Below are 12,190 nucleotides of genomic sequence, written 5' to 3'. Positions count from 1 at the left end.
GAAAACCTTCAGATTTTGTTGTAAAATTAAAGCCCAATTGTGGTGCACTGTTAGCCAGAATCAGAAATACACCAAGATAAAGAGTGTACAACAGGCTTTAATCCACAAAGACTTCCACAGAGCCGGGCTGGCTGTGGCTGCAGCAACTCTGAGTGAGGCCTCAGGAGGCCGGCACAGGCTTATATCCCGGAGAGTGATTGACACCCGACTGGGTGGGGCTTGATCCATTCCAGGCCGACTGATTGACAGCCAGCCAGCTGTTGTCCTGTCCCCTTACACTCCTGCAGGTACAGAGGTTGCCCCCTGCAGTAGGCCAGTGGTGTACCACCACACCAATAAAGAACCCTGTTTACTCTTTGCATCCAAGTATTCCCAAATCAATTCTTCCTGTTTTCAAAATTTAATTCACAGCTAAATGCTGGAAACAGGAAGGTTTGAAGTAGGAATAGGCGATCCTTCATAAGAGTATCAAGTAGCAGTGACCGTATTTTTGCTTGATGTAACTGCAGCTATGCAGGTAGTTAGCTTATTTTCATGGACAAATTGAGGGACACGACTCCTGAGAAACAGCAGTTATATTTAAGTGAGCAACTAGAGGCAAGATTGAAAAAGGGATTTACAAAACTAACATTTGAAAATCTGATCCATGTAAATGCATGAAAAGTACAGCATTTACAATATAATGTTTTATTAAGCCTTGATTGTAAGGTAGAGCCAACTTTAGAAGGGCTGACAGATAAGGGAAATAACTCTTCCATTTGTATCTGCTATAAATTTCTAGATGGAATTTCCACAAGATTTGCCTCCCATTTCCCTTCATAAATATAACCACTCCCTGTACAGTATTACACTTAATCCAAATGTGGAGTTCTTCCCAGTTTAAATATTGGCTGAACAACAAATAACCATGATGCCAGGGGCATGCAATGAATCAAAAACCATAATTCATTTCTAATCTCAGCCATCAAAAAAAGTTTTTAGTTTTTAAGAATACCTCTCAAGTCTCAATACTTTTAGCACAGCCTTGTAAAAATCTGAGTACGGAACATAGACAGAGCTTTCATTTTGCCAGCATGGCTGGATTTCTGTCTTTCCTGTCAGTACAAATGTTGCATTTGATGCACAAAGCACACAACACCTTTTTGTGTAAAATCACTAACAGGGCTTCAATCCAATAGATGAGCTTCACCACCCAGTGAATCCAATCAATCAGTGGGATTGGATTAAAAACCTTCCCAAAAGATTATCAGCCGCTATTTATTTTTCAGGTAGATGGTTCAGTAGGTGCATGCAACTTTCTAGACTTTCTCCTCCAACACCCTTGCTCTATGATCTTTTCCTACACTCAGAGCTTGGCCTTGTATCTGATCCACTCCTCACCCTGCAGCCCTATGGAAAATGAGTCAGCAAGTTAACAGATTATCTTTTAAACTTTTACTGAAATGCAAGGATTGCCAACAATACTGACATAATACTACAGGAAATAAAAAAAATTACTTGCTGTAATTCAGTTACTTCACAGGAAAATATGCATTTAATGTAGCCTCAAGTGTCAAAATGGCAAACAGTGGATGCATCCACACTATTGAAATGTTATGCAAGATGTTACAAGGGCCTACTTTAATTTACAAAGCCCAAGAGAGCTTACAGACAATTAACTCCTTCTGAAGAGTTCCACAAAGTAATGTACCCTTGAAATGATCGCACCATCTCCTGCCCTGGGCTGCACCTAGCTCTGTTCTTAGTTCATCACTCATCCCAGGTCAGGATACCATGGTGCAGAGATAAGACTGTTTGTTCGACATGCTCCATGTCAAAGCACTAATCTATCTTCCATATATCAAACCCCACCAGAGCAAAATGCTCTGTTAAAGATAAACAAACTTTCCTGGCCAACAGAGAATGGTTCTGTAGCTACTGCAATGACACTTTAACCACTTTCTCCAACTGAGTTGTCAAACTATTTTATGACTCTAGTATGCCTTTGTTCAAAGAAAGCAAATAGGATAAAAGTGATAAACAAATGAAGTTCTTTAATGGATTCCCAAAAATATTTTCACTGAATGCATACAGTGCATTATTTGCAGTATTTTTTTTACAATGTAAAATAGTTTTAATGAAGGCGCCAATCAAATTTTCAACAATAGGAGAGGCATGTTAACCACCATTTTGGTTAAGGTTGAGGGTCTGTCATTCATTGCCTAGTCAGTAGTCCCCAGCTACATCAGCCTTCAATGGGGAAAGGTTGTGTGTGCTGCACCAGTGATGTGTTGTTAAACAAAACAAGCAAATTAAAATACGGGGCTGTAGCTCTTTTGCATTACTGCTAACACAAGAAAATGAACAGAGGCAGAATTACGCCAGAGGACATCCTTTATTGAAGGCCACAATGTTCAACAGTTTCTTGAACAGCACTGCATCAAAGTCGTAACACATGGTGTGTTAGGTCTTAAAGGTACACTTGCATTGTACACTTTGAAAAAGAAACTCTAACATACTATTAACTCTAAGAAATTACATGTTTGGTTATCTATTTCAATTACTAAGTTTGAAATTCAACAAACTATAAACTTACTTGATTTCTTGTTCACCTTGTTCATTGATATTTTCTGTCAGCTAAACTTGACCTGAGACATCAACTCCAGGCCCTTACCAAATCCAGTGCATCATTTCCAACATCTGACTTCACATCCTGTTCTCCAATTGTTTCAACATAACTGTATACACAAGTTTGAATATATTGTACTCTGAACTCTCAATCACTTTGGATGTTGTGAGGATCCACTAAATCGCCCACAAAAAATATATGAAGGATAGTATCTCTTACATCACTCGGTAGTTAACTCAACACCATTTTTACTAACGTTTCAGGCCTTAGCTGTCTCCGATTTCCTCTAGTGGTCAAGAGAATCACTAGGACTCTATCATTAAACTACCACTCTCACCATGATGCACAGGTACCAGTGGTCCCTTGTTCTCTTGCAACCACAGCTCACTCGCCTTGACCTGCCACAGACCTCTCCTGCACTTTGTTCTCTGCTGGATCCACGCATTCAATCGGTGATTCCATGCCCATCAAGTATTGTAAGCTTACCTCTCTGGAGACTGCTACCTCTGTGAACTCCCATGTGGGTCTTCATCCTGGCCCTGGAAACCTACAGGACTGAGCTCCCATTTGGGTCTCCACCCTGCCCCCAGTGCCCTACACTACCTCCAACGTGGGTCTCTATCTCAGCCCGGCAACCCACAGGTCTGAGCCTCTATTGCGCCCTTCCACCCTGGTTCTGGCAGCTTATAGGAGGAAGTCTCCATTGCAAACTCCCACCCTGGCCCTGGAGGCCTACAGGACTCAGCCTCCGATGCAGGTCTCCATCTCAGCCCGGCAACCCACAGTTTCCGGTGGCTTACAAGACAAGATTCTGGTTTTGGAGGTAGACAGGACCAAACCTCCAAAGCGAATTCTTTTCCTTAAAGGTCTTTTTTCACACATTCCTTGAGGAAGGGCTCAGGCCTGAAAGGTCAGTTATACATCTTTATCTCCTATGGATGCTGTGAGACAGGCTGAGTTCCTCCAGCATTTCTGTGTTTTGACATAAATGAACACACCACCATTTCAGTTGCTTCCTTCTTTGGCTTGGCTTCGCGGACGAAGATTTATGGAGGGGGTAAAAAGTCCACGTCAGCTGCAGGCTCGTTTGTGGCTGACAAGTCCGATGCGGGACAGGCAGACATGGTTGCAGCGGTTGCAGGGGAAAATTGGTTGGTTGGGGTTGGGTGTTGGGTTTTTCCTCCTTTGCCTTTTGTCAATGAGGTGGGCTCTGCGGTCTTCTTCAAAGGAGGTTGCTGCCCGCCAAACTGTGAGGCGCCAAGATGCACGGTTTGAGGTGTTATCAGCCCACTGGCGGTGGTCAATGTGGCAGGCACCAAGAGATTTCTTTAGGCAGTCCTTGTACCTTTTCTTTGGTGCACCTCTGTCACGGTGGCCAGTGGAGAGCTCGCCATATAACACGATCTTGGGAAGGCGATGGTCCTCCATTCTGGAGACGTGACCCATCCAGCGCAGCTGGATCTTCAGCAGCGTGGACTCGATGCTGTCGACCTCTGCCATCTCGAGTACTTCGACGTTAGGGATGAAAGCGCTCCAATGGATGTTGAGGATGGAGCGGAGACAACGCTGGTGGAAGCGTTCTAGGAGCCGTAGGTGGTGCCGGTAGAGGACCCATGATTCGGAGCCGAACAGGAGTGTGGGTATGACAACGTCTCTGTATACGCTTATCTTTGTGAGGTTTTTCAGTTGGTTGTTTTTCCAGACTCTTTTGTGTAGTCTTCCAAAGGCGCTATTTGCCTTGGCGAGTCTGTTGTCTATCTCATTGTCGATCCTTGCATCTGATGAAATGGTGCAGCCGAGATAGGTAAACTGGTTGACCGTTTTGAGTTTTGTGTGCCCGATGGAGATGTGGGGGGGCTGGTAGTCATGGTGGGGAGCTGGCTGATGGAGGACCTCAGTTTTCTTCAGGCTGACTTCCAGGCCAAACATTTTGGCAGTTTCCGCAAAGCAGGACGTCAAGCGCTGAAGAGCTGGCTCTGAATGGGCTTATATAACAGTGAAAATGACTGATAGTTGTTCTATATATACTGTCAAAATTAAATCTACTCTTGCTAAGTTTTCTCATCTGCCAGTATGCACACTGAGCAATCCCTTGGCACCCAATCTAAGGCAGCTAAAGTCTGCAACTTCTCATTATTTTCCCACTATTTTGTCCAATGCATTTAACAACAATTTTCTCTGATTTATAGGTACATGTGTCAGATTTACCAATATCAAGAATTTCTTAAGGTAATGAATAAAAATGTCTTCAAAGTTTTACCCACATCCTCATTGAAGACCTTGCCTGCAATTAGTTAAGACTCTTAAACATCCCATGTGCCTCTGGATTCACCATCAGCATCAATATTGCCTCATCTCTGTTCTGTTTCCACACTTAATGTTTATAACTGCAGGAATATTTCACATACATCCCACATGCTGTATTCTTCCCATATTGTAAACCAATAGAAGCTGGAAAGGACTCAAATTTCAAAACATAACAAAATTGCTAAAAACAATACTGTCGATAACGATAATGTAAGGACCAAGTCTATAAAGTTTGATTTGAAGAACTTAAGCAGAACTCATCTTGAGAATCAAACATCAAAACAAAGAATCTAAAACAAACATCTTGGTGATAAGAAAATGGAGAAATGTATCGCAGTGTGCTCCAACTCGGAAGAAGCACACAGGGAGACTAGTTAAAAAAAAGTTATCGGATTCAAAAACTGCATGAAAAATGTGCTGTGGATAGGCAAAACTGGTACCACGGTCAATTTATTGGCACCAAACTGACAAGAACTTTCAGTGAGCGATTCTGAATGAACAGTTTGTTTCACTTGGATCAAATGCCTCTAATAAGGGAAATAGATCTTTTTTTTCCCTCCAGTAACTATTATTTTTTTTCCAAAATAGAAGGGACCAAACATGACTCGCTTAATTCCTGCAAGTTAAACTATCCCTGCATGCATCTTATACATTACTGAAGAAAACAGTCATAGTATGTGGCCGAACTGTCTAAGGCACTGAATTTAAGCTTCACCTTCAGAGGTGTGCGTTTGAATCCTTTCGCTGCCGGTAGAATATTTAGGGTTAGTGACCCAGGTTCGGTCCCACGTTGTCTGTAAGGAGTTTGTATGTTCTCCCTGTTTCTGCATGGGTTTCCTCCGAGTGCTCAGGTTTCCTCCCACCTTCAAAATGTACAGGTGCTGTAGGTGAATTTGGCGTAAATTGGGTAGCACAAGCTCAATAGCTGTAACCATGCTGAATATCTAAATTTATAAACTGAGGTCAATCAATCAATAATTAATCATGTTTGGTAATAATGAGAAATGCAGATCCGTTTTACCAGAACAAATGAATGACAATTTATTCCCTATTATTTGCAGATACCAGGTGATTTGGTCCTTCATGCAAACTCACAACTAGACAGACAAACAATACATATGTAGGACAAGTATTTCAGTTATACAAATAAATAAATAGATATATATTGTTTCATGAATACGAGAGTCTTGGATGGTTAGTGTAAGTAGTTCCTTTGGTCCATCAGCAACTATTAAAAGGAGCTGAAAGCTTTGCATTTATGCAGAAAGTCTTTCATTTGATATATAGAAAATTGCCTTCTATTAAGATGGTAGTTTATCTTTTGAATCAGTAGGAAGTAAATACATGGTGTCTCTGCACTCACTAACAACCAGGTGGTTATCTATTTTGTTGTAAAAGAATGGATCCTACAACATTGGTCTATTTTACGGACATAACTGCATATTAGAGGAGAAAGAAGAATGTATCAAGATACAATAAGAAGGGGCTGGAGTCTCCATCTTGGGTTTGTTTGTTTCTAGATGACCTGTTGGGTATATTTTATTGAAAAAAAAACACAAAAGTGCTGACTATACATATTGTGCCATGGAAGGCCTTTGTTCCATGAAAGATCAGTCTAGGCAATATCAATCTATCTAATCCTGGAAATTTGAGAAAGCAGATCTGAGATAAAAGTTTTCAAAAAGATTGTTAATTTTCTCATGTGTATAAGAGAAAATAAAACAAAGAATTATTTCGGTGGAGCAAAAATATTAGAAAAGATGGGTATGAGGATTCAAACAATGAACAGAAAATGGAAATGTAGATTTTTTTTGAACACACACACACACACAAACACGCAAAACAAGGAATTATTTCGGTGGAGCAAAAAATATTAGAAAAGATGGGTATGAGGATTCAAACAATGACCAGAAAATGGAAACGTAGATTTTTTTTTGAACACACACACACACACACACAAACACACAAAACAAGGAATTATTTCGGTGGAGCAAAAAATATTAGAAAAGATGGGTATGAGGATTCAAACAATGACCAGAAAATGGAAACGTAGATTTTTTTTTGAACACACACACACACACACCTGTCATACAAGTCTCATAGTTGGACTATGAAAGGGATGTCAGCTTGACGATTCAAACAATGACGATTGGAATAGAAAAAACACAGATTGGGTGGAAATGTAAAACCAGAACTAAAGGTATAATTGAACTTGAATATTTCATCTACTGTGTTTTAAAATATATCAAAAGGTTCATGGAATTGTTTAAAGCAGCAAGGAGTTAACTGAAGTACAGATTAAAGGAACAACTGCATACAAAGGCACTCTGCTGTCAGAGACCCAATCCCAGTAAGTTAAGGTGGTTTCAATTTAAATCCGTGTTGCTTTCTAATGATAGTTTCATTTTTGAACATTTGAATCATGAGATTAACTGATACAAATACAAATCAACAAGTAATATAAACCTTATCTAATTTTATAAAAGGTTTATATTACAAATAGATGTTTACGATGTGGTTTATGTAATGCGCTTAAATTATGATTCATATTTCTTAAAAGGTAAAGAGCTGAAGCAGTAAGAAATGAGGTAGAGAGCTCTGTTCCCTCTAAGCTGTGCATGCGCACTCACGGTTCGCTACCAGCACACAAAGGAAATTTATGTGTGCACAACAGGGCAGTTACATAAAATAATTGAGTTTTATATATACTATAAAATGTTACTTTGTAGAATGCAGTCGCACTTGTATTATATTAAAACATGGCAATACAGTTTTATTAGCTATGAGAAATAGGCTGCGTCAAAATGATCTTGAAACAATTTCAAGTTTACATTTGCACAAGCATTCAGGGCACACGTATTTGTTTCACGGAAAAAAATTGCACAAGGTTTTTGCGCACACTGACTTACTAAAAATTAGAGGGACCATGGGTAGAGAATATACCAGAGGTCATTTATTAATGCCACTATTTTATTAGTTGATATGATGAAATCCAGCAGAATACATTCATACAGAGTTGCACTCTCTGAATGGCAACATGAGACACACACACCCCAATATGAAAAATGGCTGAAAGGAACATGTACAACCTTGAGAGCTGTATGTATTTGGACTATGAGGTTCCTCTGTTCCTCCACACTGTTAAGTATCCAACTATTAACCCTGTATTTAGCCTTCAGGTTTGATCTTCCAAAATGCATCACCTCACACTTATCCAGATTGAAGTCCATCTGCCACTTTTCCACCCAACTCTGCATCCTTTTGTAACCTAGTCAGTACTATCCACAACTCCTCCAATCTTCGTACCATCCACAAACTTACTGACCCATCCTTCTGCTTCTTCATCTAGGTCATTTATAAAAATCACAAAGACCAGGGGTCTCAGAACAGATCTTTGCGGAACTCCACGAGTCACTGACCTCCAGGCAGAATACTTACCATCCACTGCTACTTTCCATATGCAAGCTCATTTTTAATCCACACAGCCAAGGTTTCGTGGATCCCATGCCTCATGACTTTCTGAACAAGTATTTCATGGGGGAACCTTGTCAAATGGTTTACTAAAATCCATATAGTCCATATCCACTGCCCTAGCTTCATAAATTTCTTTCAACTCCTCACAAAACTCATTTAGGCGCATAATTTCCCTTCACAAAGCCATAAAACAACATTTCTAATTACACAGCAGGCTTTGATTTAGCTGAAATTCACAAAATATGTCAGTATTCCTTCCCATTTACCTCAGAAAGCACCATCTAAGCTTACAAATTTAATTCCATCATCTACTTTTCCCTATATTCAATACATTTAAATTAACAAGCACAAGCTTGTTAATGACCATCCATGCAATCTACTCTCAGCTTTCTGTATCAATATCAAAAAGAATAACTCTTAATTTCCAGATATTCTTCGGCAATCCTGAAGGGCTGTTCAGCCCTTATTTATCATACCACCTAGTATGTGATTATTTCAGCAGACTGAATAATAGCCTTCACTGAACATATATAGAAAAATCTCCAATCAATCAAAAGTTGAACAACCATACATTAACTTCCAGACTCTTCTAAGTTTCTACAACAAATCTAACCCAGAGTTTTCTTCCAAAGTGATTTAATAATTTTATTTTCCAGTTTCAAAAATCAGAAACCCAGGTCAGGATTTGGAACGGTAGGATAAGAATTTAAATACTTCTGCAGGTGGATCTTGTAGTCTGAAATGAATCATATGGAACTTTGATTGATTGGGTGTTCAACAACATTTGTAATTAAGCAGGTGACCTTTCCTGGTCAACACCCATGTTGTTTCAGAGGACATGGTAATGAGCTTCCAGAGTCTGGCTGGAACATCATAAATTAAAGGTCTAAATATATAACAGTTCATGATAGAACATTAGTAAGGATTCAAGAAGAAAGGATCAAACCTCAACAAGAGTGTGCAAATAACATTGTTAGAATTCATAAACAAGCTAATACGAGAAAGAAAATAAGATTGTTTCAACCATAGCAAGGATCAAAACCACTAAATCAGTGATTCTCAACCTTTTCCCTTCCACTCACATACCACTTTAAGTAATCCCTATGCCATAAGTGCTCTGTGATTAGTAAGGGATTGCTTAAGGTGGTATGTGCTCTAGACCCAATTGTTACTGACATATTTTGCTTGAGAAAAATTGTGATTGGTCCATTCCCTTTGGAGGTATGAAACCGTGCACATAGCCAGGCAATGAGGTACAATTAAAACAGTGGTTTTCAACCTTTTTCCTTCCCACCCACCTTAAGCAATCCCTTACTAATCGCAGAGCACCGATGGCATAGGGAATTCTTAAAGTGGTATGTGAGTGGAAAGAAAAAAGGTTGAGAACCACTGCACTAAATGCTAGAATCAATACATTTTTAAAAAATAGTCTGTGGAATTCTGTAAATGGCTATCAAACTGATTCAGTGAATGAGCAGAATTTTAGAAAAAAAAGCTTTTCCAACTGCTCTCATGTAACATGGATGATGGGTAAGCAAAAGCTCTGCACCTTTCACATTGCTTCCTTGCCTTACTAGACTCCAGAAGTGAAACTCAGTGAACTATTAGGGACTAATAGTTCAAATGATCTTTCATTATCTGCTGTAACAAAGTCCATACTCTTGCCTATTCTGGTATCTATTGCAGTGGTGCTTTGTTTGCTTCAGTATCCACGTTAATGCAATTTGATTATCTTATCTTCCCATCAGCTTGAGTCTCTCAACTTGATTGGACTTGGCCTGATCATGTGACCTTAAATTTATCAGAATAATTCCTATCTGTAGGATCGTTAACCAAATTCTGTGAGGTATCCAGGCTGTTTGCTTTTGATAAAGATACAGAAAATAACAGTTGCTGTCAGCACCATTTATCTAAAAAATGGATTTCTTTTGTTCCTACACAAGTTCAGCCCTCTACACAAAAAAATATTTCAGATAAGTTCATTCAAAATCATTCTCAGGTGCTTACATGTGGAGAGATCAAGGGACAAGATTAAATGGGGCACAGTGATCTCAGGGTCAGGCTAGATAGAACTTAATATAGGTCATACCTTTCACCAGAAAAACAACTCTGGTATTTTAATAGAATGGTGCATTTGTCTCATTATGGGTTGTCATTTTCAGTTATTATGAATAATGTATTTACTTGTTTCTTTCACCTGTTCTTGAGATTATGCCTTGCTCAATTTGCCTGTGATAAAGCAATTATCCATTAATGTTTCTCAATCGGAAGCCATAACTGCAATGTGGGTGTGGCAACGTAAACAGGAAAATAAGAGGGAAAGAAAGGCAGGCTTCTCGTTCACAATTGTGTCAAGATTTCAGCCAGAAGTGTGTTTCGAACTCAGTTACTCCCTGTCGTATAATCTAGGGCCAAGTATCATGTTATCATTCTCCAAGTAGTTTTCAAATAAGCTTCTCGACAACAGCAATCTGCAAGAGAGCCCCAAGTCACTGCCACCAAGCCAGGAGCAAAAAACAACCTTTGCATATGAGCAACATTAATGTCTGACATTAATCACTACTTTCTTTTAAAAAGGTAGCATCTTGCTGGATTCAGCCCACACTCCATGTTTCTCAGCCCATCACCTATAGCCAGAAGCAGGTGAGAGCTGATCACAATGAACTTGCATATATCATGAGTTGGGGTTCATGGCCTCAGGTGATGATCAAGACCCAGTCACTGGAGACTTGTGGTCCCACCCAAGAACATCCTTAACATGCTGGGAGTTTTGTCTTTTGTTAAACCTATCAAGAATTTTCAGAGTTTTTATATACACCGCACATCCAGAGACATTTAAAACTATAAAAACTGAATTGAAAAATGAAAACTTTTAATTCTGTTATTAAACCAATATCCATATCAAACTAAAACTAAATAATAAAATAATTAAACACCCCCCACATTTCTTAACAAGCATGCTTGGAATTTATATCGATATTAAAGGAGCTTCAGAAATGACATCAGTTTAACCCAGCTCAAAAGGCAAATGCCAACTTTTTTTAGTGCAACGCTGAAGGATCCCACTGGGAAGCGAGCTTCCCATTGGAGTGCATGTGAGTGCGGCAATGGCGCAGAGATAGTTGTGACACCATCTAACACCGGTAAGTTTCAAACTGAGGAGTTCAACAGCACGTGAAGTTGTCCAAGATTAAATTAAGTTTGAACAGACGAACAAGTGTAGATTGCAAACTGAAAAATTTGCCCGACATTGTGAGCAGATGAGTTCTGCTAGTGTTTCAGGTTCTCCACAAAATAAACCATTGCAATTCTCAATAATTTAATGCCTGTGAAACACGTGATACTTTGGAGAGAACATAATGTGCTATACAGCCGTAGAGTGCCATTAATCAGATTGCAATTCCAGACTTCATCTCTGATGTACTGATTAGCTGATCTCAATTGCTAAGGGAGAAAGACAATTGTCCACTTGGTGAGTCAGTGGCCACAAATAACAATTTTCTTGGGGCACGAAAAGACAGGTCTGTAACTCGGCAGTCAACAACCTGGAATTAGAAGGCATGGCAGCACAGTTGGTTGCAATTTCAATAAAATATCATTCTAAAAGGAAAATTGTACATTGCGATTTCTAGGAATTCAATAATTTAATTTCAAGGACCATTGCATTCCGGACAGGCCAAATGCAATGTTCAAACAGTTTGAACTCCACGATTTCCCCACTGAACACTAACCATCATTAAATTACACCTACTACATGGAATCCCTTAGCCCCCTTACACCTTCCTGCCTTAGCACTTACAT

The 12,190-nt window shown here is 39.5% G+C and overlaps 1 protein-coding gene across 12 annotated transcripts in view; it reads right to left on the bottom strand.

Moving 5' to 3' along the window:
- Window positions 1–12,190, bottom strand: part of zfpm1 (zinc finger protein, FOG family member 1) — a 210,196-nt gene that overhangs the window by 57,785 nt on the left and 140,221 nt on the right. Inside the window, exon 1 of one of the 12 annotated variants that reach the window (XM_069901853.1) lies at window positions 2,576–2,661. The exons of the other annotated variants lie outside the window; for them this stretch is intronic. Coding sequence (XP_069757954.1) covers window positions 2,576–2,600 — 25 coding nt within the window. The 5' untranslated portion in view covers window positions 2,601–2,661. Of the gene's footprint in view, window positions 1–2,575; window positions 2,662–12,190 lie in introns of those variants that run through there. 12 annotated transcript variants of the gene reach the window in all.

This window comes from Narcine bancroftii, chromosome 10, assembly GCF_036971445.1.
Source record: "Narcine bancroftii isolate sNarBan1 chromosome 10, sNarBan1.hap1, whole genome shotgun sequence".
Classification (NCBI taxonomy): Eukaryota; Metazoa; Chordata; class Chondrichthyes; order Torpediniformes; family Narcinidae; genus Narcine; species Narcine bancroftii.
The sequence above is the reverse complement of the archived record's forward strand: the minus strand, read 5'-3'. Positions and strand labels throughout refer to the sequence as shown.